Genomic DNA, 27,715 nt, shown 5'->3' with positions numbered 1-27,715 from the left:
CTCCTCTTCCAGAGTTTCTCTTCTTTCATCACACCTTCATTTACGAAGCATCACCTCTAGGCAGGCTCTTTGCAAAGCACTAGAGATACAAAAACTATTGAGATCTGCTTCTCGCTCATGGTTGAGTAAGGAAGGAGAACCCATGTAATAGTACTTCTAATCCAGTGTGAGGAGAGTCACACTAGAGGGCCGAACTCAGTTCTGTGCAGCCCTGCGAAGGACAGGCCAGAGGCCTGGAAGGTAGGGGCAGCTCTGCAGGAAGGGTAGCACCCAAACAGGCTCTTAAAGAAAAAGAAGGAGTTGGTCAAACATTGGAAGTGGGGAATCACATGTGGGGAGACACAGAAGTGTAAAGGAGCCTGATGGGAGTGGGGTGGGGGAATGAAAGAATGAGGAGATGAGCAAGGTGGAGTTCAGCAAGAGGAAATGAGGCTGAAAACAGGGCTATCACAGAGTTTTTCTGGAAAAGCAAGCAGGAGCTAGCTTATGATAGGCTGGGGTGGCCTGGTAACATTTGGATTCCGTCTGGTAAACCTTGCTGCCCGAATTCAGATTAGGTCTACCAAGTCCAGTCACTTTAAGTCAGTGGCAAGCTAGAGAAAGAGCTTTGGCTGTGGCCTCTCCAAGTGGGTGTTTCCTGCAGGAGGGAGGACTAGCACCCTGCACGCCCCAGCCACCTGCAGTGGCCTCCATGAACCAGTCACCCCACCTCCATGCCTCTGCATGAAGCTTTTACTGTCCATCTGCACCTTCCTTTAAGGTTCAGCTTAGTCATCTTCTCAGGGAAACCTTCCGTGAAGAGCCTAGGCTTCACTGTCATAGCATTTGTCAAACTGTATGTAGTCTTCTTTATCAGACTGTGAGCTCCTTGAGGGTAGGGACTGTGTCTTATTTAGTCACGTACCAGGCCCATGGACATGTTCAAGGTCTGTCCAGAGAAAGTCCAGCCATTGTTAACATAACGAGAATGGTTTGTGCAACATCGATGTAACTGGCAGCCAAGGAGAGTAGATTGGAATGCATGTGCATGAACAATGACAACTTCACTGTACTAGTCAGTGGGGGTGGTAGACACTGTTGAGTGAGCATGTGCATTGTGTGGCTGTCACATTCAAAATGACTGAATGAGTAGAGCAATGAATCAGTATCAAATTTTGTATTAAGCTTGAACATTCCTCTGTGGAAACTATTCAGATGATTCAGAAGGCTGCAGCTATGGGCAACTGGTGATTGGCAGCTTCATCATGACAAGGTGCCTGCTCATGCATCACATTTCATGTAGAGTTTTTTTTGCAAAACATCCAGTCACCCAGGTGATTCAGCCCCGCTACAGTCCAGATTGATGCCCTGTGACTTCTGCCTTTTCCCAAAACTAAACTCACCTTTGAAAGGGAAGAGATTTCAGACCATCCATTAGATTCAGGAAAATACAATAGGACAGCTGATGGCGACTGGGAGAACTGTGTGAGGTCAAAAGGTGACTACTTGGACGAGGACTGAGATGTCCTTGTCTTACATATAATGTTTCTCGTATCTTGTATCTTCTTCAATAAATGTCTTATTTTCCATATTACATGGCTGGATACTTTCTGGACAGGCCTCGTGTAAGACTTGATATACAAAAAACTCAGAAAATTGATAGCAGGAAGTAATATTACTGTTACTAATGATAACGTATTGTAACTAGTGATAACAACATGTGCTGCTTATTGTGCCAAGGTCCCTGGGTTCACCTATTCAGGCGTGAGAGGTCCATCCCATCCTGACCACTCCTTTACCCTCTCCACCTGTATCCAGTGTGTCCCAAAGCCTGCCCTCTGTAACTACTGTGTTCCTCAAATCTGCACTCTCGCCCATGGGCGCTGCTTCTTTCTTGGTCCAGCCCAGCATTATCTCAAAACAGATGACTATAGCAGCCTCCCCCAGTCTCTCTGCCTGAGTCTTGACCTCCAGTCCATTCTCCTTTCCTGGGACAACAGTGATGTTTCTAAAATGCAGACCTGTTCACTGGCATGCCCCAGTTTAAAGGTTTTCTGTGGTTTTCTTTTGCCCTCACGCTCTCGAGGTCCATCTGAGTCTGCCTCACTCTCCAGTGTGATCTCTGTCTCTCACCCCTGCCCTCGCACTCTCTTCTCCAGCCTTTCTGGTTCACTTTCATCCTGTGTCCCAGACCTGTCTGAGGTCTGCATAGGCTCCAGGTGGGGTGGCAGGAGTCTGGCTTGTGTGTGTGTGGGGGGGGGGCACTGGGAGGATACAGGGAGCCTCAGGAAGCGAAGTGGGTGAGGTTGTAAAGGAGACCTAGGAGATTTGACCTTGGTGGCAGGATCACAGTGTTCATGCCCTAACAGGTGCCTGGGGCTACTCTGGGGCTATTCTGGGAGTAAAAGAAATACCCTGAGAAACAGACTGTTAGGAAATCTGGGGAGCATCCAGTTCTGCTTTTTACCTCCTATTTCACTGAGCGTCTGATATGTGGCAGACACTAGGCGTATTACATATGTTACCTGGTATAACTCTACAAGAACTCCAAGATGTAGAGATTATTGCCTATCCCATTTAGCAGATGTGGAAACTGAGGTCTGCAATGGTTAAGAAACCTGCCTAAACTCAGGCTGCAAATAAAAGCCAGATTGAATTTGAACTTTGACCTATCTGACTCCAAAGCTAGGGTTCACTGAGTAAGGGCGGGTCTTGAGGGAGATGAGACTTGTTTAATTTTAATTCTTTTCTATCTCTGTAAAGCCCGAAATGGAGCCAACAGTCTTTTTCAAATAAGAACTTGCCCCACTAAGTCTTTTTTCCTGGTTAGACATCACAGCCAAGGGACATTAACTCCAAAAGGTCCCAGAGAGGGGCCCCTCTTGGTCCTTGGCTCAGAGGGGGAGGTGTGGGTACAGGTGGCTGGGAGGAGATCTGATGGTGGGGAGGGAGGGAAAGCAGGGCAGGCCCAAGGCCAGGGCAGGAGTGGGAAGGACGCAGAGGCCCGAAGGGAGTAGAAGGGAAGGGAGGGCGCGTGCGACGTTGCCTCCTTCTCCATGTCATTCGGGAGAGGCCCTGCGGGCTCCCTGGACCCTGTCCTAACTCCCCTTGGAGCCCCTGAGAGTCTAAGTGTATAGGACCAAAAACACACCTTAGATTGTGGAAGCTTAAAATGATAGAATCTTAGAACCACAAAATTGTACAATTCGAGAGGCTTCATGATCTAATGAAATGTAGGCTCTCAGAAAGACAGAATTTTCAGATTTTGAACCTTGGAAACCTAGAACCTGAGAGTCTTAGAATTTTGAAATCATGGATTTATAAATTATCTGTGCAGAATACCTTTGAACATCAGAGTTCACCCCCCACCCCCACCACACACACACACATTTATTTTGCAGATGGGGCCTAGAGAAGGGAAAAGTCTTCCTCGAGGTCCCGGTGAATTAATTGGTGGCATGAAGAGCTAGAGCTTCTTCCACCAGCCACCTACAAGGACTGGGCTGGTGCCAGGACCGCAGGGACAGAGGCAGAGGGAGAGGCAGGGTGAGGGGGGCCCTGTGGTCGAAGGAGGCCTCCTGGGGCTGAGGGACAGCCTGCCAGGCCCCCCACACTCTCAGCCGCTGCCAGGTCTGTTGGTGGGGGTGAAGGGCCTCCTGGCCTGGCCTCACTCCTGGCCTGGCCACGGACTGAGGCTTTCTCTCAGTCTTCATGCTCTGAGCAGGCGGTGAGGGGTAGGGGGGAGTGCCGACTGGCACAGGGGTCAGGCTAAAGGGTTGCCTTAAGGAAGGTGGGACAGGGTTTCTTCAGCAACAAGGCTGAGACCTGAGGCCATGGTAGTGTTGCAATCGCCCCTCCCTGGTGGGGGGAGGGGGCTGAGGAAGAAAGACATTATTCAATCCTTGGAGAGTTGGGCTGGCTCTGACAAGCACCCCAGCTGGGCCAGTGTCCCGCCCTCTCTGCCACGGGAGGCTGAGAGATAAACACTGCTCATTTGATACGGGCCAGCCAGGGCCTCCTCGCCGGGAATAGGATCTGCTGTCTGATCCCCTCTTCTACTTTGGGGGGCTGGGAAGAGGAGAGGGAGGGAAGTAAGCCATGTGTTCCTCAGTCCTCAATGGTTATCGAAACGCAGACTCTGAGAGCTTCATGGTGGTGGCCTCACACCTTTGTTCTGGGAAGCCCAAGAGACAGAAGGAGCAATGCAAGAAACTGAAGCTCATTTCAGTTTCTTACGAAGGAAACTTTCCGAAGGTTGGGGTGGCCTCTGAGCTGCCGGGCTCTGGAGCTGCGTGCTTGGGGGCTGAGCGCCAGCCTACCCCAGCACTGAGAAGGAATTCCTGTTCTGTGGGTGACCCCCGCCAAGTGTACTGCTTTAATACTCAGTGATTCAGGGAGTTTGATGTCTATTCATGTTGGTGACGTCCATCCTTCAGGGCCATTGTTACCGTGATTATCATGATAATAGCATTCAACTGAGCGTCAGGAACTGAGCTAAGTAAGCACTTTACAAACTTGGTCCAATTCAATTTTGAAAACGAGAATGCTAATGAGATAATTGATATAAAGAGAATATAGTCAATAGATGTTAGTTTCTGTCTCCATTCTTAATCTCATTTAACTCAACAAGACTTTGTGGGCCCCTCACTTGTGCTGGTGCTCCTGGTTCCTCCATTAAAGAGCTTGGATTATTCTGTAGGTAACGTAGAGTTTTCCTGTAGGAATGATAGCCTCCCTTCTGGGTAGCAAAAGTCAGCAGATAGGGAAGTGGAGGAGGGCAGCCAGGGATAGGGCAAGAGGGGAATCAGAGGTGTGGAGCCAGGACCTACAACCGCTGCTAGGTCTCGAGAGGGTCAGAGGCCAGGGCTGGGGTGGAGTGGAAAGAGCCCGAAAGACTGCCTGTGGGAGGTGAGACACAGAGGATTGCAGGAGAGCTATCAATCGTCCTGAAACAAACTATTTCAAACATTTTAGAAGCGTTCTTCTCCACATTGACAACTGATACGCAGATGACAAAAATAATTGATGTGCAATCAAACACAATAATCAATTGACTGCAAGAGTGCCAATGACTATTATTAGGGATATTAAAGTCAGTTTTCTGACCTTTGACTGGGCAGCCCTTGGTTTTCCCAATTCAAGCACTTTTCCTTCACGGCTTCCTGCCATACAGGGACATGGTGTGGTACAGAAGCGGGAAAGCTGGCAGTGAGTGGCTTTCTTCAAAAGGCGGGTCAGAAAGAGAGAGAGAATGAAGGGGAGCAGCAGAGGACCAGAGGGGGTGTGGTACAGAGATGTAGTAAAAAGGTAAGCAAAATGAGAGAAAGGAAAAGGAGGTAAGTGTGGTTATGAGTGCAGAAGGAGCGTGTCGGGAGACTGAGGCCATCATCTCTGTTTGGTGACTGACTTGCTGTGTGACCTGAGTGGTATGCTTTATCCTCTCTGTTCCTCACATTATTCATCTAGTCATCCTAATAACACTTATACCACAACTTAAATCTGTAAAGCACTTTTACTGCTTCATCTCTTAATTGCCCCATGAAAGAAGTATTAAGGTTCAGAGAGGGGCAGTGACGTGCCGGAAGTCACACAGCAAGTGAGCGGTCACTCAGATTCAGACTCCTGTGTTCCAGCCCCCTGACTGGGAGAGCATGTCCAATGGACTGACTCCCTTTTGCCTGAGTAGCAAGATGACATCCTTCCTAGAACCAGAAAGGAAGAGGGATGAGGCAGGGTCTTAGGGCAGGAGCTTCCTGGCACTGACAGAGAGCTGGTTGGTTCGCCAGGCCCAGACATGTTCTGCCTTTTCCACGGGAAGAGATATTCCCCCGGCGAGAGCTGGCACCCCTACTTGGAGCCACAGGGCCTGATGTACTGCCTGCGCTGCACTTGTTCTGAGGTATGTTCCTCCAGCCACCTGGCCACCTGCGTCAGGTATGTCTGGGAGACCTCCAGGGAAGTCACCCTAGAGGGAGGGAGGAAGCCTGACTGTGGAGGTCAGGAGCGCTCTGGAATCAGGCTGCCTGGGAATTGGCGCCTCGCCACTGCACTACTGAGCGCTCAGTGCCCGCTACCACTGCTGCGCACCTCTCAGAGGTAAGTCTCACGATGACGGTCAGCTCTCGTCCCAGCCTTCTTTCCACCTGTGCCGGTGCCAGCCTCCCCGCCTCCCATGTAGCAGAAAAGAGCCCTTCTGACCTGGCTGCCCAGTCCTTCCTTTCCTGGCACTGTTTCCTCCAGCCCTCTTGCCACGCTGCCTTAGGAGGCATTCCCCAGTTCCACTGGGCCAGAGGGTTGCTCTTCAAGGCTCTGACCAAATGCCACCCGTAGCCTTACTTGATCCCTCACCTGCGAGTATTTTCTCCTTCTAGGATGCCACGTAAGTGTCTCCGTCCCTTTCTCCTGATCACTGTTGACCAGGTACAGTGGTTCCTGTGTCTGTCAGTTACTGCTCCTCCTTAATGGAGCCCCTGAGAGCAGGTTATCCCAGGCGGTCTCTTAGGTCCAGTTCAGTGTCCTGCGGAAGGTTGAACAAGCCGGGGCGGAGACTGTCTTTTTGTTCACCTCTTCTCCCTGCCCGCCCCCTCCAACCCAGCACCCTCCACAGGGTCTTACGTAATTAACAGGGTAAAACGAATGAGACCCCCATGTAGTCTCAGGCCAAGTATGAGGTTGGAAGGGTAGGGAAGGGGGAATGATTTAGGAGGCTTGAAACATCCTTGGTTCAGCTTCACTGCCCGGGGCCCAGCCTGGCTGACATAACATCCTCACCAATCTGTCTGGAACTGGTGCTGCGGGGAGGGTGTCCCTAGCTCCCAGCTGGGGCCCGTACCTTACGCCTTCTCTCCTCCTTCAAGAGCCAAGAGAGGAATGCAGAAGGCCAGTGAGACCTCCCTTGATAAGCCACCCTCAGCTCGGGTGGGGGCAGCAGAGAAGAGCGTCCGAAGGGACCATGGGAGGCAGACAGGGTGTGGGCTACCCCCCCTCCTGACTCTGATCACTGGGGTCTCCCTCCTCCTGGGCCTTTCTCTCCAACACCCCACTACTCGCTACTTCCCCCACGTCCGCCCCAGGTGGAACTCTGACGCCCGCAGGGCACAACCTTCCATGACTGCCTCTCCCTGGTTTTCCTTAGCGCATCTGAAGCCAGTCAGCTTTTCAAAAAGAACTTTATGAAATACAGCCAAAAAACAGGAAGGAAACCAAAACAGAAAATTCCAGACATATTATGTGGGCCAGTTGACAAAGTCCAAGTTTCGTAATCCACGGGGGCTAATTCGTTTCTTTCTCCTCAGAGTTGTAGTCAGTACCCTGAATCCCCTCACCTCTCTCACCATCGTCCTCTGCCTAATTAAGCCGCCTTCGCCACTCCCTGGATGCCATGTGAGCCTCCCAACAGGCCTCACTGCCCCTTCTCTAAATATCCCTCCTTCGAGCGGGAGCTAGAAGGACCTTTGCTGAACGTAAAACCGATCGTGTCATTCCGGAAGCCCCTGAAACCCCCCAGTAGCTTTTTCTGTGCGCCAGAAGCAGAACTCAGCCTCCCTGCTGGGGCCCTGTGTGGTCTGACCTCTGCCTCATTCTCCAACCTCGTTTCCTACCTGTGCCAGCACTTCCAGCTCATTCCTGCTGGTCCCTCCACCTGGAATGGGCTTCCGCTGGATCTTCTCTCAAAGACTCCTTCTCATCTTAGACCATAACATAACTGTCACCTCCTTATCAGGTTTCTTCCGACTGCTGTTTCTAAAATAGTCCAACCTTGAACACTCAATCACATTACCCTGGGTGATTGTGATATTGTTCCTCCTTGTTTATTTTTTATGGTCTATCTCCCCTGCAAGTATGTAAGCCCCCTGAAAGCAGAAACCTATCGGCCCCACTCACTGCTACGTCACTGGCCCTCAGCAGGCATGTAGTAAATGCTGAGTGAATGCACGAGTGCCCGCCCCATCCACCAAGTCAGCTCAGCCTCTCGGGAAGCGCACAGCCCTGGAGGTGGTGCTTCCCTGCTTTGTCATCTTAGGCAACTGAACCTCTCGGAAGCTCTTCTCTCATTTTGAGAGTGTGGGTAATGGTATCTACCTCTAGATAGCATCCTTCTTGAGAGGATGAAGTGAGATAATACATTTCTGTATAACATAAAGCCCTACCTAGTAGCCACTCAATACATGATGGTTATGACTTTCCTCAGTGGCACCCTTGGGCTGCAGGGCCCTCTCCCCTTTCAACTCCTGACCTGTCTCCATCTTCCTTTCTGCTGCATGTCACTGATCATCTCCAGCCCTTGGATCCTTCTAGTCCAGAATCAAGAGATTCTATCTCTTTAGGCCGTGTAGTTCCTTGCACTCCACCCTCCTGTCTCATCTGAGAGCTCAGTTCACCCTCTGGACATTTATTAAGTACCCATGCGTGCCAGGCCTCGAGGAGGCCCCTTGTAGAGCTCAGATCAATGCTGTGGACTCTGTGATGCCTCTTAGCTCAGGTTAATCTTCCGGAAGCAGTCACTTCAGAGGGACTAGGGCCCCGTGCAGGGTTTTCCACAGGGTAGGAGGCTGCCTCCAGGAGAAGTACTGTCAGGGCGCTGGGGTGGACAAGGATGCTGGAAACAAATTTGCCGGCTTCAGAGTCTGAACAAAGGTGGCTTCATTCAAGTAAGGGAGAGCCTATCTACTCCTCTCCTCCTGGCTCTCATCCATTCATTCAAACTGTAGCAGGTACTAGCTTGGAGCCAGGCCCTGTGCTGACGATTCAGGGATGGATAGAATAAGACTTGGTCCTTGTACTTGGAAAGTCATGGTGAATAGGTGACACAGATGTACATGGGACATTATAACAATAGGGGGTGCAGAGTCAGGTGCAGGAGGCCTAGGTGTGGGAAAGCCTCCAGAAGGGTTGGTGGTAAAAAGCGTAAGAACTTTGCTCTTTCTTCTGTGGTGCCAACTGCCAGAGCTTTGTGCAGCGTCACTGAACCTCCCAGAAATGCAGGGAGTGGACCACGAAGCCCTGAGTCTTCTTTACATCAGGTTTCTAGCCTTGTTGCCATCCCTGTCACCTGTCCTCATACGTCACAGGTCAAAGAACAAAGTACTGGGGTCAAGATAATACCGTCAAGAGCAGTGCAGAAGTACCTAAGGCTTTAACGTGGGTGTCTCAAACACACTATGAAAGGGGCACAAACCCATGCACGCAGTGCCCTCCTCCGTGGTCAGGGAGGCACGTGGACAGGCAAGGCACACAAGTGTGTGGGGAAGAGGAAAGACTAGACACATGGGTTTATTGTTTCTATCCTGTAACCGGCTTAAAATGAGTCCAGTGGCTGCATCTGGGGTGAGATTTGGGGAGAGGACCGGTTCAGGGGGGAGGTAGTGTCTCTTTGGAACCAGGACTGATCCCAGTGTCCCTTTCAGAGTGCCCATGTGAATTGTTACCGCCTCCACTGCCCACCTGTCCACTGCCCCCAGCCTGTGACGGAGCCACAGCAGTGCTGTCCCCGGTGTGTGGGTAAGTAGCCTCCTTCATCCCCTTGTGCCTGCTGACCCCTCTCTTACTCCTGATGCAGGCTTCTGGCCAAGGGAGGTCCCTGAAATGAGAGGGGCAGTCTCTAGTCACCAGAGGCGTTGAGGCACAAAGGTGCTAAGCGGGAGAAACCCAAGGAGGCCTGGGTTAGCGGCAAACTACTCGTTCTTAGGTAGCTGTGCTTGGCTGGATGGCCTTTGACGGCACTCTCGGGCTCTAGTCCCTCTCTGGCTGGCTGAAGCCAGAGGGAGTGGACCTGCCTGTGTAAGTGGGCGTGAGTGAGCTGGAGCTCAGAGACCCTGCAGGGAGCCCAGGATCACTGCCCCGGATGACCAAAGGAGTTGGAGGACGTGTACTCGGAGATTCCTTCCAGCGCTGAGGGTCACGGACTCTGTGTGTCTTGATGCTAAATGTCTATGGCTCCATGATGTTAAGATTCTAAGAGTCTCTAAGACTGGGGTTCTAAGAAGGAAAGAGAGAGAAGTAGTGTGCGAATAAGCTAGCATAACCAAGTGGCCAGTGAGAAGCAGCCAGTCCATAGGCCAGCCGAGAAGAGTGGGGCCGGGGAGATGTTCAGAGGAGGATCCGCCCTTAGAAACCTCAAGAAGGGGATGAGGGAGGCTCCAGATTACGGCCTCAGCCTCTAAGCTCTGGAACCAGGGCTCTGCTTGGGAGCTGGAGGCCTGTGTGGAGTGGATATAGAGGGTCTCATTTTCCAAGAGAGACCGCAGTAGGATCTGACCATGGCTCTGCTTGGGTCACGAAGATTCCTGGCTTGGGATTCCCTCAGGGGCAGGGGCTCGGAGCTTCAGCCTGCCAGTGAAGGGTCATCATGCCTCTTCCTTGTCTGAGACTCACTCCAGGAGTCCCGGCCACTCCTTGCTGACTATGCCTCGGCCCAGGCCCCTTCACATGCCCCTCTGTCTCTCCCCTTTGCCTGCCTGGCTCTGTATGTTCTCCATGACTCAGTTCAGACCATCATTTTCTGACCACCCCCACGCCCTAATGTCCCAGCTGAGTTAGTGGCTCCTCCTCAGTGCCCTAGCCCTTACCATGTGACAGTGTCACTGCTTATGGCATGTTTCTCTACCAGTTAGGTTGTGAGCTTCTTGGTGGGAAGGGCTGGGTCTTGTTCCGCACTCCATTCCCAATGCCCAGCACTGTGCCTGGTATAGAGGTGTTTAGCAAAAGCGTCTGAGAAGATGAGTAGGTTCTCTTAGGGTGGGAGCCTTAGAGGCTTACCCCTGAGCCTGGCAGGATGAGGACTGGCTGATCAGCAGGTGATGGGGAGGGTGGCTCTGGTGGCCAGTGAATGACGGGCGCTTACTCCATGCACAAGGGCGGTCTAGATCATCTGACTCCACCAGGATGCCAGTCCCCGAGGGACTTCATTCTGTTCACTGCTGTGTCACCAGCACCTCGAGCAGGTGCACCATAGATGCTCACTGAATGTTGAATGAACTAACCCAGGTCCCCATCGAGTGGGGCTCAGTGGAGCTTAGGCTGCAGACCTTGCCTCTGGCTCTGGTCAGGACCAGCTCAGACACTGGGGGCTGAAAGGTCATGGTGAGCAGCCATGGGAGAGAGTGACCAAGTCAGAGGGAGATGGCAGCAGGACCTCTTCTTGGTTAGCTGGCATGGGCACTGTCTAGGAAGAATGAGGCCAGAGCTCAACTGAAATGCCAAGATGTGATAAAATGCAAAATCTTCAGAATTCTGGCAAAGTTCCTAGAGCCTCATGGAACCACGTTTTCTTCTTCCTCCTTCCCCTCCCCACCTACAGAACCGCACACCCCCTCTGGGCTCCGTGCCCCCCCAAAGTCCTGCCAGCACAACGGGACTGTGTACCAACACGGGGAGATGTTCAGTGCCCATGAGCTGTTCCCTTCCCGCCTGCCCAACCAGTGTGTCCTCTGCAGCTGTACCGTAAGAGCCTCCTGCCTGCCCTTCAGCCCAGGCCAGTGGTGTGGGTGTGAAAAGCAAGGTGGTGGGACTGGGAGGGAGGGAGATTGTTCTCCCTGCTCAAAGCAAAGTGAGAGCAAATGGGCTCAGGGGCACAGGGATACTGGGGGTTGGGAAGATCCCGCCCTTCTCTGGGCTTCCGTGCTCTCCTGAGCTGCCTTTCACAGCGTCTGCCGCCTTGCACAGGCATGTGCCCGTTTGTTTTCTCCCCAGTTGACTTTGTCTCCCGGAGGGGAGGGAACACACCCAATTCATTTCTTTATCCTTCACTGCTCCTGGCCCAGGGTCTGGCCTACCGAGGGTGTCTTTAATGATGAATGAATGAATGAATGAATGAATGGTCAGTTATCAGTCCTGGGCCACAGAGACAAGGGCAGACTGTAGCCAAGTGGAATTTAATCTGAAGTTATCTAAACCCTCGATGCTGTGGTCAGAGTTGAGGCTCGGGACAGGCAGGGCTGACTCTGCAATGTTAACAGCATACAGACACCGAAGCCAAGGCCTTCTCTGGAGAGCCTTCACCCTCCTCCTCTGGGGGGACGTTCTAGGTGTGGCCTTGCTATAGGTTCGCAGCGGGTTCGGCATTCCAGTTTTACCCTGGGCGTAGTGCCTCGTCTGCGTGGCCAGGAGGAGCTCCTGCTTTCCAGATTGCCCTACTCCCTGATCACCAACCTTCTCTGGGCCTCAGCTCCTTTGTGTGCATGGGGAGTCTGAGCAGGCCATCTCCAGTGTGCTCTCTGTTTCAAATTATTATCAGATTTAGCAGTGATGCACAGGGAGGAGGTCTAGGCTAGGTGGTGGACACCCGTGTTGGAGCTCTGGCCCTGCTATGATTCCCAGTGTGAACTTGAGTGAGCCACTTCCCTCAGGCCTGCCTCTCCATCTGTTCAGTTAGAGGATCCCATCTGCCTGGGGCTCTGATCCTTAAAGTGTCCGTGCTGCCAAGGAAACAGCTTACAAATGACAGTGACTACTTATAAGTCAACTAAGAGAGCAATTATTTTTGCAGGGCCTGAATCTCTTGTAGTGGTCCACTCCATCATATCTGCTACATTCATAGAAATGCCTCATGTTTATAGACAACTTCCCAGTGACCCTAGGAGAAGGATATCAGATGAAGAAATTGAATCTCAGGGCAATTGAACAACTTCTCTAAGGTCACACAGCTAGTTAAGTGGCAGAGCCAGAATTCGGACCCAGGGCCACATAACTCCAAAACGCATGGTCCTTTCCCTGTGTTTTGCTGCTTCCTATGAAGCAGCAAGGGCCTGGGTTAGGGAGGGACTGTGGGAAGAGACAAATTATGGTGGTGGGGGTGAAAGGGTCCTTGGGATTTCTCATCCCTTCTCCCTGGATAATCGGGTCTCCCTTTTCTTCTTCTCGTACCTGTTTATATGGGTCTGACTTTACTCCTGGCCTTGTCTGAGGGATCAGAATCCTTACTTTATTTTTTTAAGATTGTATTTATTTACTTTTAGAGAGAGGGAGAAAAAGGAGGAAAACACTGATGTGCGAGAGAAACACCAATCGGTTGCCTCTTGCATGCCCTCAGCTGGGGACCTGGTCCACAAGCCAAGCATATGCCCTGACTAGGAATTGAACTAGCAATCTTTTGGTTTGCAAGCCAGCACTCAATCTACTGAGCCACACCAGCCAGGGCAGAATCCTTATTTTTGAGGCTCGTTGGAAAAGGAATAGGGAAAGGCTTGAAGTAATATCACTTCCTCCCGTTTTTAAAATGTCTTACATTTTAAAAGGTGTTTTCACAACTGTCCCCTCACTTGATCTTCACGGCCCAGATGGGTGTGCCCCTGTTTTACAGAGGAGGAAACTGAGGCCCAGAGAAGAGAAATGACTCACTAAAGGTCATCCAGCCTCCCGACTCCCAGAAGGCCCTTCCCCTGCAGTGTTGCTGCCCGGGCTGAGTCCTAAAGTTGCATGCCTAGGGTTTTCAGTGAGAGTAAGATGAGCCCAATATACCCCCACCCATGTTTCTCCCTTTATTCGGGGCCCCCCTTCCCGGCCAGGGGAGAAGGACATTGATTTTGGTAAGAAAATCCTAAAGACTGGGCTCTAGTCCACTCTGCCCAGCTATGTCTCTGACTTCAGGGAGTATAGAGCCCTCCACAGGCTCTCCCCATCTGTAGGATGGAAGGGTCCCACACAGGGTGTGAAACTCTTTAGAAGCTGAAGGGTGAATGCTGTGTCGGCTAGGAGTGGGAGTGGGGAAGGTAGAGATGACGCCTCTTCGGAACCGGCTGGGCCTTGCCCAAGTCGCTCTGCTGCTCCCTCCATTTCCAGGTCAGGGGACTTTCCCAGCCCCAAGGCTGAGCCTCATCAGAGTTCATCACCCAGCTACTGTTTGTTCTGTCTGTCAGGAGGGCCAGATCTACTGCGGCCTCATGACCTGCCCGGAACCAGGCTGCCCCGCACCCCTCCCACTGCCCAGCTCCTGCTGCCAGGCCTGCAAAAGTGAGTCTGTCCCTAGATCAGGCAGTGCCCACCCATCCCACCCCAGAGACCGAGCCATGGACTGTGAGAGCAGGGGGAGCTCAGGGGCCACAGCGTTTAGCAGACCCTTCCTTCCTCAAGGGTGGGTGCTTAGCCCAGCCCTCCCAGAAAGCTGAGCCTGCTGCAGAGGCTAGTGTACATTTTTTATTGCAATCCCAGGGAGCAGGAAGGAGGGACAGGGGGAGTGAGGTAGGAAAGGAGGGAGAAACTATGTCAGAATGCATTGGGGACCTGCCTCTGCTTGGTGTCAAGTGTGACCTATTGCTCTAAGTCATCCTCTGCTTCTCAGAAAAGTCTGGGGTTGACAGAAAGAGTAAGAATTTGTCCCCCAGCCACTAAATTATATTGGTCCAGATTCACCCCATGTTGAAGTCCCTCGTGCTCCCCTCTTATGAGTGCACATATAGGTGCTAGGCTGCCCTGGGAGCGGGAGGAGGCAGGAGTGGAGTGGGGGTGAGAGACATGGACAGGAGGTGTGGCCATGAAGGTAGGTGCTGGTGAACTGAGCCTGAGGTGAGCTGGCCACAGCCCAGGCCGGGGCAGGGGAGAACGGGGCAGGGGACTGCTGAAGTCCCTGCAATCAGATGAGGCCGAGAGGATCAGAAGAGGCACAGGAGAGGGAACTGAACAGGCAGGGCCACATCTCCTCCTGCCATCCTCATGGCAGAGCTGGGCACAGGTCTGGGCTCACCGGGGCTCAGAGCTCACGTGCCAAGCGGAACCCAGATAGAATCTCTAGAGGACAGAGACAGGCTAACACATCGGCTAGTGAAGGGCAACTGGCTTAGGCAGAACAAAGTACACAGATGATCAGATTGTTCCCCGCAGGCTAGGGTAAGAAAACTTCCTGGAGGAGACAGACGTGGGGAGGGGAGTGAACCACAGCAGAATGCGTCCCTGGATGTTGGTGATGAGGAAGGGCACTGGACCAGGAGCCAGATGACTCCAATGCAGTCCTGGTTCTTCCAGAGACTTCCTGCAGGTTCCTTCCCCTCTCTGGGCCTCAGCTATGCCATGTATGCACTGAGCCCTTGGCCTCAGTGTTTCTAATGGACAGTCTAATTCCAGTGTGCTTGGTCTCTGAACCAAGAAAGCTTGGAGGATGTCAGACTCTATGTGATGCAGGGGCTTGGAAGAGAGAAGCCCACTCAGGCTTTAGGAAGTCCCAGGGCTCCAAAGGGCCTTGTGTGCTGGCGCCCTTGGAGGTGGGAGATGGCAGAGTCCTAGGGTGTCCCAGCTGGAGGGAGCTGCGCAGGAGTGTGATATGTAGACCAAGGCCTAGTGACTTCAAGTACAGCTGGATAGAGTGGCTTCCCAGGGAACTGCAACCAAGCAGGCTGCAGGGGTGGGATCCTGGGCCGTCTGTGATGGGCACTGAACAAGGGGCTCTGGCCCAGCCAAGCAGTTAAGTCCTGACAGCCACCAGGAGGTCAGTGTGTGGAAACTGAGGCAGCACCCCAGATGTAGGGACTTTGTTATCCAAGGGTGAGGAGCGGCTATAATGAGAAGTGGGAATAAGTCTCCACTGGGACAAAGGGACCCACTGGTGCTCAGGGGCTGCAGAGGTAGCACTTGGCCTTGGAGGGGTAGAGCCTAGAGGTGGAGGCCTGAGGGCTCCAGCCAGCAAGGCTGAGGTGGCAGAGGCTGACCTGACTTCCCTTCGCATTTCCAGATGGGTCGAGTGAGAAATCAGCTGAAGAGAACACCACGCAGTCACACCGCGGGGTGGTGAGTGCCCGGCTTTACTGCGTGGGTGGGGAGAGGAGGTGAGGCCGGCTGAGATCCAGGGCCTAAGTCTCCATGACTCTAGAGCAAGCAATAGTAGTTACTGTCCTCATTTCTCAGCTGTCCCCTGGGTCAGCGCCATCAGCCCCACCATGTCCAGCCCCTGTCTCTAGCCTTCCACCATGGCTCCTATCAGGACTGATAGGCCAGGGGGGGCCAAGGAAAAAGCACCAAACAAACAGGAGCAGGCCCCAAACTTGCCAATTTCCCTCCTGGGAAAATCTTTGACACTGTCCTATCCACAGCCTGTGTCTGTCCTTATTCAGGCCACCTCTGAGCAGCACGATCCCTGAAGGGAGTGGCCTCTGATCTGGGTCAGACTTTTCAACCCAGCTCCAAGGTGCTTGCTCTTTGTCTGGGGGCTACCGCTCTGTCCCCCACCCCCTCTTGGCCCCTTTCAGTCTTAAGTCTAGACTTAACATAAACTAAACTGCCGAGCTCTCTCTGGTTGGAGAGGAAAAACGGGGGAGAATGGACTCACATACTGACTCAAGTGCCCCCCCCCGAGATCTGTGCTGTCTGCAATGTGAACAGCTGCACCTGCTCTTGCAGCCCGGGTCACCTGGATGCTGGGGTGCTGGAGGCTGGGCTCCCCCTCCCCGAGTCTCCCCAGGGGTCTGACCAATGAGCTCCCCTTCTCCTCTGCCCACTCATCCCCTTCCCAGCTGGGCCTTCTTGGATGGGGGCCTCCCACGCTGCAGGACCTGAGCCGGCAGTCCCCTTTTCTTTGTCTCCTCCCCCGGGAGGCAGTGTGCTAAGTGAAACCTACCCCGGCTCAGTTCCAGACCTTGAGCAGCTACTTGCTGGGTGATGTGGGCAAGTCACCATTTGGGGGTTGGACTCTTCAATTCCTTCTTGTCTCTATTCCACTTGACAAGCATTTCCTAGGGGCCTGGGCGTGTGCTGGGGCCTGAGACCCAGTGTGTACTTTGGGAGCTCTTGTGGATTCAGTCCAGACGTTAAAGGACCAGCTGAGACTGTATGGGGCAGGAAGGGGCTGTAGCAGAAGGAACGTGAGTGATGTGGGGTCAGTGAGGCGGGTTAAAATTCTGCCGCTTGCTCCCGGACCACTTGTTCCTCTCCCGTGGCCGAGAGCTGCCAGTCCCCACACTATGAGCTGCGAAGCCCCTGCCCCGCTACACTGCCCCCACCACACACCGTTTGCTCTGCTGCCAGCCCTCCCAGCCTGTCTGGAGGGGCGGGGGCTCCAGAGCTCAGGGGAGGGGCCTCTGAATGGGCCTGCTCCTCACCTTCCTGTTCCATGGGATTCTGCGGCCTGTCTCCTTGTCCCATCACCTGAATCTTCTCAGACAGAGAGGAATTTCCTGATCCTCATCCTCACTACAGTCTCACATTCTGTCTCTTAAATATTAAGTTCTCCAGATCCATAATTATTAATGTTACCTAGGTAAAGCCTCATACCCTCTGCCCACCCAGCCCCAAGGCATTCGCCCTGACAGGGCTAAGAAGGCCTTGGTGGAGGCTAGACCTCCAAAGTACTCACCTCCGAGTTTCCAAGGATCCGTTGTCTGAGTGTATCTTAGGCCTCATCCAGGGCTTCCTGCTGTCCCTAACCTGCGCCCTCTCTTCACTGGGGAGTCACACTGGTGTCTACCCTCAGGCTGCTCACTGCAGTCTGTCTTGCCACTCCGCCCCTGGCAGTGGCCCATCAGTGATCTTCATCCTTCCTGTCCTGTGCAGAGGCACTCCCAGGATCCCTGTTCAGGGGACAGTGGGAGAAAGAGAGGCCTGGGTACCCCGGCCCCCACCGGGCTCAGCTCCCCTCTGAGCTTCATTCCTCGCCACTTCCGCCCGAAGGGCGCGGGCAGCACCACAGTCAAGATCGTCCTGAAGGAGAAACACAAGAAAGGTGAGGACTGGAATCTCCTTCAAACCCTGAGGTGGGATGGGGGGACCCCGGCTGCTCCTATGTCCCTCTTCTGTACCCCAGCTCAGTGAGTCTCCAATCTCAATTTGGCTGTGAGCTTATAGACTCATAGAACATCAACACTGAAGGTGCCCTTAAAGGACATAAGGTCTAGTCCCCCGCTCCTTGACAGGTGAGGACACTGAGGCTCAGAGTACTGAGTTAGAGACAGAACCAGTCTCGGGACTGGGACTGTGGGTCAGCACAACCATGACTTTGCTGGGAACTGAGGAGCACAGACCAGAGTAACGAAAAGTGGTCCCTGTCCTTGTGGGGCTCAAGACATGTAAATAATTACTATGACCTAAGGAAGTGCTGGCGGAACGTTTTTGACAAAGGAAGGAGCAGGCAGAGCTGGGCTGCGGGAGGACAGTTGGGGTGGAGCAGGAGGGCCACTGGGGCAGCAGTGGCAGGGCGCCCTGACTGGCAGTGGAGGGGGGCTGGCTACAGAGGCATCTGTCCCAGCCCTTTTTTGTGCAGATGGGACATGGAGACTGAGAAATGGGAAGGGATCTGCCAGAGCTTGCACAGCCAGGCAGTGAGTGACAGGTCTCCCACTGTGAGGCCATCCCCCTGCTTGCTCCACCAGAGGTGCCAGTGAGGGCAGGAAGAGGACTCTGTTTTCAGAGAGTCCTTACTGGGCATCACTCAGTGCTGAGTGCTGAGATGGCGGGTTGTCAGGGACGTGGGACAGGTTTGTACCCTGGCCTCCACTTCACTGGCAGTGTGGCTGGGCCGGACTGGTGGAGCAGGGGCTCCCCAAGGCCCCACCCCCACCTATTACTTGACTTCGGCCAGAGTCCGAGGCACTGACCCTGCTCCCTTTCTGCCCTCCTTGGCTCAGCCTGTGTGCATGGCGGGAAGACATACTCACATGGGGAAGTGTGGCACCCAGCCTTTCGCTCCTTTGGACCCCTGCCCTGCATCCTATGCACCTGTCAGGACGGCCAGCAGGACTGCCAGCGGGTGACCTGCCCCACTGAGTACCCCTGCCATCACCCCGAGAAAGTGGCTGGAAAATGCTGCAAGATTTGCCCAGGTACAAAGAGACGCTGGGGGCAGGGAGGCACTAGCCAGAGTGAACGTGGGGATTCTCTCCCCAGGGCTCAGCACTTGGAACATCCCTGACAGGGATGGAAAGTGGACTCTGAGCCACAGAATGCAGGGGTTTTAGATGCAGCCACGGAAAATGCCAGGCTTGCAATATATTACTGTGGAACCATCTAATGTTACAGGGACAGTTTCAGAAGCTGTCAGACACACATACATAGAATCAAATAGTGTCCTGGGTTCTGTGAAGTCTGAAGATACCGAGACTTTTTTAAGAGGAATAGCCAATGTTTACTGAGCACATACCATGTGCCAGGTAGGCATTTTGCATGCATGAGTTCACATAATCCTCACCACAACAGACATGGCAGGTATCTGTGTCCATTCTAAAGAATGAGAAGATGAGTACTTTGTTCTAGGTCACACAGCTAACTGTGACTGACAGGGCTGGGATTTGAACCCTCATCTGTCTGACTGCAAAGACCATACCCTTGGCCTCTGTTGTTTTCCTTCAACCCTCATCTGCATATGGGAAAACTGAGACCCCGAGAAAAGAAGGGACTTCCTAACTCACACAGCAAAGTAGTAGCAGAGCTGGACCCAGAACTCAGGCTTCCAGACTTGCTGGCTGAGTGCTTTGGACAATGTCATGTGACCCTGGGATTAGTGAGTGTGTGAAGGGGACCTCCGAGTGTCTCCAGTGTCGTGTCTCACTGGGAAGTATAGCTGCTGTGAGGGGCAGGCTACCCCCTGCAGCCTAGAAAGAAGGTAGCAGGTTGAGGAGAAGGTGCAGGGTGAGGTTGTGCCCTGCCCACATCTCATCCGAGGGCTGGGTTGGAAAAGCTGCAAGAAGAGGAATGGGGAAGAAAAAGGGGGAAACGTGCACTGAGAATGTACTAGTGCCAGCTGGTATCACGTACTTCATTTAATTCTCACAACTCACTGATTTAACCAATGACATAACCCAGTGGCTGCAATGACCCTAGGTCTCCACTGACCCTGGCATTTAATGTCAGGAAACTGGAGTTTGCACTCTCTTGCTTACAGACCGACTCATCTAACTAGATTTATCTGACTATTGTTGTGAGCTTAGGCAAGTTGCTTTACCTTTCTGAGCTTCAGACACAGAGTTGGTGAAAATGCTTTATGAATTGTATATCAGAATCCAAACATAAGAAATAATTATTATTTGTCAGAGGAATACGCTATTGGGACAGGGTTAGGGAGGGAGCATGACAGGATTGTTACTGGACCCCGGGGACTAAGGGACAGGGCTCAACTTGAATTGGCCTTGAGCCTAGCTGAGGCTCACCCCCGGGCTGCTTCACAAACACCTGGCCGTGGGCCCCGCCACCAGCATCCAGTCCATTTCCTCTGAAAATATGAGACAGAGGCAGCTCTTAGCTGGACATCTCTAAGGCTGCAGAACTAGTAAGACTCTATAAGGAGGCATATGTGTAGGGACTTAGTCCTTCAGTCCCTGAAAATTAGTCAGGGAATGTTGGTACATGGGAAGCTCTGGAGAATGTTCTTGGGATCCCAGCGTGTCAAAGCTTTAAGACTGTGTCCACTTTGGCACCAGACAACATCTGTACCACCTCCACCCCCTCCATCCTCACCCCCACTGGCCCCCACCACCACTACTGCTGCCACATCCTGGTCACTGCCACCACCTCTTCCACCACCACAGCCACGGTCAGCATTACTGCCTTCACCCCCTCCAGCCCTCCCAAACCTTCTCGGTGTGCATGTCCTTTGAGAGCCTGTGCTTGCTGTCAGTGACTCAAAAGACTTGGAGGACATAGTTCCTGCTCTTCACTTGGTGGGTCTCTTTTAAAGAGAAAACACGCCCAAGTGAAGCAAAGCAAGGCAGTGTGGGATTAAGGGCATGAGTGGGGGAGTGGGAGGGAACAGCGGGCTGCCTGGAGGAGGCAGGAAGCTGGGCCCTGAGGGGTGGGAAGTTTTCTGCTGTGTTAATCAGTGGGGGTGAATGGGGGAGATGCTCCCTCTCTCTTCCCCAGAGACCTCCTTCTCTTCCCAGGGCACCAGATGTTTCCCAAGGACCGTAGAGACCCTGAGGGGGATGTCAGACCAGTGGCCCCTCTTTCTGAGCCTACAGGGGTGGGGAGACAGAGCATTCACAAGCTCCTTGTCTCTCCCAGAGGACAAGGCAGACCCTGGCCACAGTGCGATCAGTGCCACCCGGTGTCCGAAGGCGCCGGGCCGGGTCCTCGTGCATACATCAGTGTCCCCCCATCCAGACAACCTGCGTCGCTTTGCCCTTGAGCGTGAGGCCTCTGAGCAGGTGGACATCTACCTCTGGAAGCTGGTAAAAGGTGAGCATCGGTATACTCCCAGCTAGGCATACCTCTGACCTGTCCCCCTTCCTGAGCTCCAGGCCCTTCAGGGGCCTTACGGCCATGTTTTGTTGATCAAGTGCCTTTGTCCCAGGAAGACCTGTCCCTGGCCATCTTTCCAGAGAGTCCCTGGTTCCAAGATAGAGAAGACACTGACTCTGTCTGATTCTCTGGCAGCTCTGATAAGCTCACCTACTCTGAATTGCCAGGGCCTCCAAGTGCTCCCTCTCCTGGGGGGAAGGGGTAGTTGCACCTTGCAAGGAGTCAGGACAGACTAATACCCTGATGAGATAAGAGAGATGTCTTTTGGTGGAATTCCAGCATTTTGCGAGGAGAGATCTATTCAGGCAGGAGGGCCCTCACAGCATCCTCAAAGCAGGAGGGCCTCGAGGCTAGTTTCATTTAGCCCCTTCAATACTGTAGATTTTCTCTCCCCAAGGTAAGTTAAAATCTGAATATATTTCTCGCTCTGGGAGAAACTTACCCTATTCAACAGGCTACTTATGTCATCAAATGAAGGTCAAGAGGAGCTTCACTGATAGGGAAGTTGCTGAGAGTTCTGTTTTCTGGCTCTTTTGAGAAACGTAAACTCCCTCAGTGCAGGAACACCAACTAGACCTTGACCTGTAAATTCGTTCTAAGGCCACTTTTCTCTACTTACGGGTTTGGCTGGGGTTGGGGGGTGACGAAAGAGGGAACAGGAAGGAGTCAATAAAGGGATAATAAGAATAATGACAATGATGAAAACCAATGTGTGAAACACTTTAGAATTTACAAAGTGCTTTCACGTTCATTATCTCGTTTGATACTCAGCGATCCTGAGAGTTAGGTATTATTATCCTCATTTTACAGATGAGGAAACTGAGGCTCAGAGAGGTGAAGTACCTGGCTCAAGGCCACACAGCCAGTAAGTGGAGGAACTAGAGCCCATGTCTTGTGACGTCAGATGCGGCTCTTTCCCTGCTCTACTCTGCCCCTGACGTAGGAGGAATGGACGAAGAAGGCGGAGCCGTTCAGCCTGGAGAAGAGAAGACTCAGGGGGACAGGACCACTGGCTTCATGGCTCCGAAGGACTGCCCCAGGCAGAGGGAGCAGCTGTGTTCTGGCCGCAGGGGTCAACAAGCAGGGCTTTAGAATCAGACCTGGGTTTAAATCCCGGCCCTGCCATTTCTTAGCTGTGTGGCCTTGGTCAATCACTCGACCTCTCTGGGCCTCAGTTTTCTCTTCTGTTAATTGGGGAGGAGGGTTTTTGGAGGACTAAATGAAATAACAGAAGTACAGCCCCTGACCTATGGGAGGTGTTAACAATGTCACTATCCTTCTCATCGCACCTCAATAACTCGGTTAGAAATGCAGTGAAGCCAGTTTCAGCCCATGAGAGGAAGCACTTTCTCATCCTTGGAGCCTTTCTGTAATGAAGGGAGGGAGCAGGCTCCATTCACGGGAGTGTGCAGACAAGGGCTGGGTGGGCGTTCTTCCAGAAGCTGGGGAGTAGCCCAGCTACTCTTTTTGTACCTCGAGATTCCATCAGTCCCTGGGCGGGTGCTGGCTGCATGTCCACTCTGGGACTCGCCCCCCAACCCCACCACGTGCTGGGACCAGAGAGAACAGTCCTTCAGTGACCTGGCTGCAGCACGAGCTCACCTCATGGAAGATGAGCCTGAGGCTGGACAGGGTTTAGAAAGGCACGAGGGGACACTGCAGGCAGGATGGCAGCAACAGCCGCAAGCTCTGGCTCTAGGGCCCACGCTTACATGCCCTGTGCTCTGTGATTGGCACATAGCAGGCATTGGGTATAATGTGCTTCATTTAATCCACGTAAAGAAACTGGGGGAATGTATCAACGCCCCATTTTGTAGATAAGAAAACTGAGTCTGAGAGGTAAAATGACGCGCTCAAAGTCACACAGTTGAAGCAATAAAGACTCAAGTCTAGTTCTGACTGTCCCTAGTGCTGCCACCACAGCGGTGAACTTACTCTTTCGGGAAGCTACCTGAGGAAGGTCAAGGTGTGCCCGGAATGGTGCAGAGGCGAGTCTCATTACCACCAGGCCCAGCAGAAGAGAAACGAAGTGGGGTGGTGTGGGGGCTTTTCACCTTCACAGTGCCAGGCCCTGCCATTCTGTCCCTCCCCCCGGGGTGGCCTCACTGCCCGTCCAGTTCCCATTGCCTCTCCATCCCTGACCAAGGGAACCAAACACTCCCAGGGTGAGATTGTTGGCAGGAAACCTGCACTATTCTCTCACACAGAAGAGTGGAAACTGCAGGCCTGGGGGGCTGGGAGCGGGAGGAGAGAATTGGCCTGGAGACAAAGCAAGCAGGTGGCTGTTGCAACCTGGGCTAAGTGAGGCCACAGCACAGCACAGCAGGGCTCGGGGGTGCGAAGCCCCAGATGCCAGAAGCTGGACAGAGTTGGCTTAGGGCTGAGGGCCTTTTAGATTCTGGTGTTCCAGAGTAAAAAGGGCCCTAAGGGTCTCAATTCCTACCCCTCCTGGGAAGGAAGTCCCCCTGTGGTCTTGATGTCTCTAGTGCCCATATGCCCACCTGCCTCTGGACAGGGAATTGACTTCCAGCACTGGATGGTTCTGCACTGAGCTGAGTGAGCCTGTCCTATTTCCTGGGACGCACCTACTAGCGCCACCTCTGCCCTGAGGGTCCAGAGTCCCACTGCCCTCAGACCTGGCATGCCCTTCACAGAGCAAGGGGCACAACTGTGACCCTCAGACCAGCTCTTGATTCCAGGCCTGAGAGCCAGTCCTCTGAATCCGGCTCCACAGGCCAGAGTACAGGACCCACCGACACCCCTGTTACCTCTCCAGCGTGTGTTTTGGGGTATGTGCAGGTACAGACCTGGGGCAGAAGGACCCCCCCCCCATCGCATGCCTGTGATACACCCTGGGCCTTTGGAGTGAATCTCTCCTACATCCTGGTCCTTGCCACTGGGGCTGGGGATCCCAAGGACGTTTCTGGCCTCCTGGACCTTAATCTCAGAGTCTGTGCTGCCCACGGCCCTTGGTGGGCTCCCGCTCAGATTCCCATAGGCAAGGCCAGTTCTTAGTTTCCTTGAGGGCAGTGCTGGCCTAGCAGAGGCCTTGCCGTCACATCTGTTCTTTCTGGCCACAGACCCTGGTGGTAACAGCTGGTTCGACCTCACAGCCCATGTGTGCAAGGCCAGCACCGAGTGTGGTGCCAGTGGCCCGCTCCCCATGGAATGCAAACATCGGGAGATCCAGAATTATACCTCATTCCCTTCAGGACCCGGCCTAGACTGGGTACGCATGTATTTGCTCAGCCAGCCAGCCAGCTAGGGATTCATTCATTCACTCGTTTGCTCATTCATTCATTCATTCTACATGCCTAATGTAGACCAGGCTCAGTGGACCCAGAGAGGAAAGCCCTCCAGGAGTTCCCAGTCTGGTAGGAGAGATAAGAATAGATATAATGATAGCACATTAGAAATAGATACGATCACCAACAGAGGCCAGGAGCTGTGAGTAATTATAACTTCCTCCTTGGGATCATAACTGCCGGGTCAGGGTTGGGGGTAAAGGAAGACTTCAGGTGGAGGCTTGAAGGATGAGTAAGAGGTCACCTGGCAGCAGTAGGAGGCGTTCCAGAGCTGGGGCCTCGGGTGTAAAGGCTTGGTCCCGCGGGGGTCTTCGAGTGGTTGGCTAGGGCTGGAGCACAGGCAAGGCCACTCAGGGTCGGTGAACTGTGCCAAAAGGGGGCCACAACTCCTGACACCTGTTAGTGTTTTGGGGTCTGAATAAGCACACCTACTGATTTTTATCATACATGCTATGCTTGGAAAAAAGCTTGACTAGCTCATGCCTGGCAGCTTCCCTCCCTCCCTCCCTCCTCCCTTTCCCCCTCCCTCGACCCTCCCTTCTACACTGTGGACAGGTGAGTGGTGGGAGCGCAGGACAATGATGGCAACAGGAGCAGGGCCAGCAGAGGTGACAGGAGGTCTGGGAGGGGGAATGACAAGGAAACGTGTATTTTTGAGTGATAGCAGGTGGGATCACAGGTTAGAGGGGCATTAAAAACTGGTCAGAGTGCAGTGACTCAGGCAAGACGGGGTGAGGCCCAAATGGGGGGAGTGGCAGTGGGGAGCAGAGAACAGATTCCAAAAATTTAGGAAACTTAGTCCACGGGAGTTGGTGTCTGATCAGAATAGGGGAGGGGAGGGAGGTGACAGAGTCCCTTCCAAGTCTAAGTCACCCCATTTCCCTGATCCATGGCTCTGCCACTTCTGCTCATACCCCGTCTCTGCCCTCAGGAATCTTCCACTTGATTCAGATCAAGAAAGTCAGGAAGCAAGACTTCCAGAGAGAGGCACAGAACTTCCGGCTGCTCACCGGCACCCACGAAGGTGGGACTTAGGGCTGAGATGGGGGCCTGGGAAGAGAGCCTGGTGAGAGGCCAGGCCTTCTAGGGGAGTCTCAGGCTGCTGGTGCTGGTTGGGAGGGTGGGGGTGAGGGCTGTGAGCCGCAGACTGCAGTTCCCGGCACAGGAATCCAGTGGGCGTCTGCGCCAGAGATTTCTCAACTCCAATGCATAACAGCAGGAGGATAAAGCAGAGCCTGCTGGGTTTCGTCTTTCGATGAGGGACACAGGGTTGCAGGGAGGGAGGTCTGAGCCCCAAACCGTGCTGCCTCTGCCCTCTCTACTGGAGCATTTCCCCTCGGAACTCTCTTAACGACTTCCTTCTGATGCCCTTAATTTGCTCTACACCACACCGAGGAAGAATAGACTCAGGTGGGGCTTCAGGCAGGGGAGAAGGGAGTGTCACCAACAGGTGTCAGAAAGCCAGCCCGGCCCCCAGTTGTTGATTGGCTGAAGGGGGGGGTGCCAAACCTGATCCAGACATGAGGGTGTGATGGGGGGGACACCTGGCTCCCTCCTCTCTGGACTCCAAACCCTGGGCTTCCCAGTCCTCCTTGCCCTGTGTGTCCTACACCAGCCACTCTGCCTCTGTTGTGCAAACATGTACACACACACCACGCACCCCTGCACACACACCTACACCCAAAACTCTTCTGCTTTCTTTCATGCAGGTCACTGGAACGTCTTCCTAGCCCAGACCCCGGAGCTGAAGGTCATGGCCAGTCCAGACAAAGGGACCAAGACCTTATAACAAAGACCTAAACCATTGCAGATATGAGCTTTATCATTTTTGTTATATATTAATAAATAAGTTGCATTACCCCTCCATCCTGCCTGCTGAGTTCATATCCAGTCTCCTCATGTTCTCACAGTGACTGCAAGGCAGGCCTGGTTATCCCCATTTTATGGGGCTGGACCCCGAGACGCAGAAGGGGCAGAGACTGGCTGCTGTCCTCAAGGTGAGCTGTTCTGGGAACCAGGGCTAGTTCCCCCAGCCTTCCCGCCCAGGCTCCTGTCTGCCGCTGTGGCCTCTGCCCTGTTCCGTACTGCGTCTGTCCACAGCCCTGAGGCAGAGCACCTCCTGCTTTTATGGGCAGCCCCCTCCCAAGCCTAAGAAGGGGGCCTGACCCTAGGTAGCCAGTGGAGGGGGTGAATGGAGCCTCGGAGCACTTTCCCAGCAGATATTCCAGAGGTTCTTAGAATTGTCAGCCTCACCGTACAATGAGGAAGCTGAGTTTAGGGAGGAGCAGTCATCTGCCTGAATTTGCAGAGGTGGGGGTGGTGTTACCGGTGCACTGAGAAGTAGATGCCAGGTCTCTTACTCCAGGTGAGCACTCCTCCCCCATTCTACCGAGACCCCTGTTCTCAGCCCAAATATTCTCATCTCAGAAGATTACTAAGACTTGGCAGTCAGATTGAGAGCCCTGGCACCATGGTCTGAGAAGAAGGCATAACAGTTACGATTAAAGACGGCATCGGCATCCCATCCTGCCCACGTGGACAGTTCCTTGAGATTTCAAAGCCGTTTTGATGCTCATGATTCCACTTACAGTGAACAGTGTAAAGATTACACCATTTTATTTTACTTTAAGATATTAATTCATGTTTATGTTATATTCCAACTCCTCTCCTTTGGCAATCATCTCTTTGTTCTCCATGTCTGTGGGTCTGTTTCTGTTTTGTTTAGTTTTATTCATTACTTTGTTTTTTTTACATTCCACATGTAAGTGGAATCATATGGTATTTCTCTTTCTCTGTCGGACTTAGTTCACTTAGCATAATACCCTCTAGGTCCATCCATGCAATCACAAATGGCAACATTTCTTTTCTTTTTTTTTTTTGCTGAATAATATCCATTGCATATATGTGCAACATCTTCTTTATTCATTTATCCGTTGAACACTTAGGTTGCTTCCATATCTTGGCTATTGCTAATAAAACTGCAATGAACTTAGCGGTGTATATATCTTTTCAAATTAGTATTTTTGTTTTCTTTGGATAAATAGGCAGAAGTGAAATTGTTGGATCGTATGGCAGCTCTGTTTTTAATTTTTGGAGGGATGTCCATGCCGTTTGCCATGGTGGCTGCACTAATTTACGGTCCCGCCAACAGTGAACAAGAGTTCCCTTTTCTCCACATCCTTGCCAACACTTACTTGTTGATTTATTGATGATGGCCATTCTGACAGTCGTGAAATGATATCTCACTGTGGTTTGAATTTGCATCTCCCTGATGATTAGTG

The 27,715-nt window shown here is 52.9% G+C and overlaps 1 protein-coding gene across 5 annotated transcripts in view; it reads left to right on the top strand.

The window, feature by feature from the left end:
* Positions 1–26,289, top strand: part of CHRDL2 (chordin like 2) — a 32,488-nt gene extending 6,199 nt beyond the window's left edge. The window contains exons 2-12 of one of the 5 annotated variants that reach the window (XM_053670719.1): positions 5,766–5,878; positions 9,387–9,480; positions 11,279–11,421; positions 13,836–13,929; positions 15,641–15,696; positions 17,455–17,623; positions 18,525–18,719; positions 20,992–21,066; positions 21,940–21,994; positions 25,366–25,458; positions 26,144–26,289. In XM_053670719.1, coding sequence (XP_053526694.1) covers positions 5,766–5,878; positions 9,387–9,480; positions 11,279–11,421; positions 13,836–13,929; positions 15,641–15,696; positions 17,455–17,623; positions 18,525–18,719; positions 20,992–21,066; positions 21,940–21,994; positions 25,366–25,458; positions 26,144–26,234 — 1,178 coding nt within the window. In that variant the 3' untranslated portion in view covers positions 26,235–26,289. Of the gene's footprint in view, positions 1–5,765; positions 5,879–9,386; positions 9,481–11,278; positions 11,422–13,835; positions 13,930–15,640; positions 15,697–17,454; positions 17,624–18,524; positions 18,720–20,771; positions 21,067–21,939; positions 21,995–25,365; positions 25,459–26,143 lie in introns of those variants that run through there. The other 4 variants (XM_037148707.2, XM_037148708.2, XR_008392561.1 and 1 more) reach the window with 4 other exon arrangements.
* The last annotated feature ends 1,426 nt before the right edge of the window (positions 26,290–27,715 follow it).

This window comes from Artibeus jamaicensis, unplaced genomic scaffold (assembly GCF_021234435.1).
Source record: "Artibeus jamaicensis isolate MK-2021 breed Jamaican fruit bat unplaced genomic scaffold, CSHL_Jam_final contig_64, whole genome shotgun sequence".
In the NCBI taxonomy this organism is placed as follows: Eukaryota; Metazoa; Chordata; class Mammalia; order Chiroptera; family Phyllostomidae; genus Artibeus; species Artibeus jamaicensis.
The sequence above is the reverse complement of the archived record's forward strand: the minus strand, read 5'-3'. Positions and strand labels throughout refer to the sequence as shown.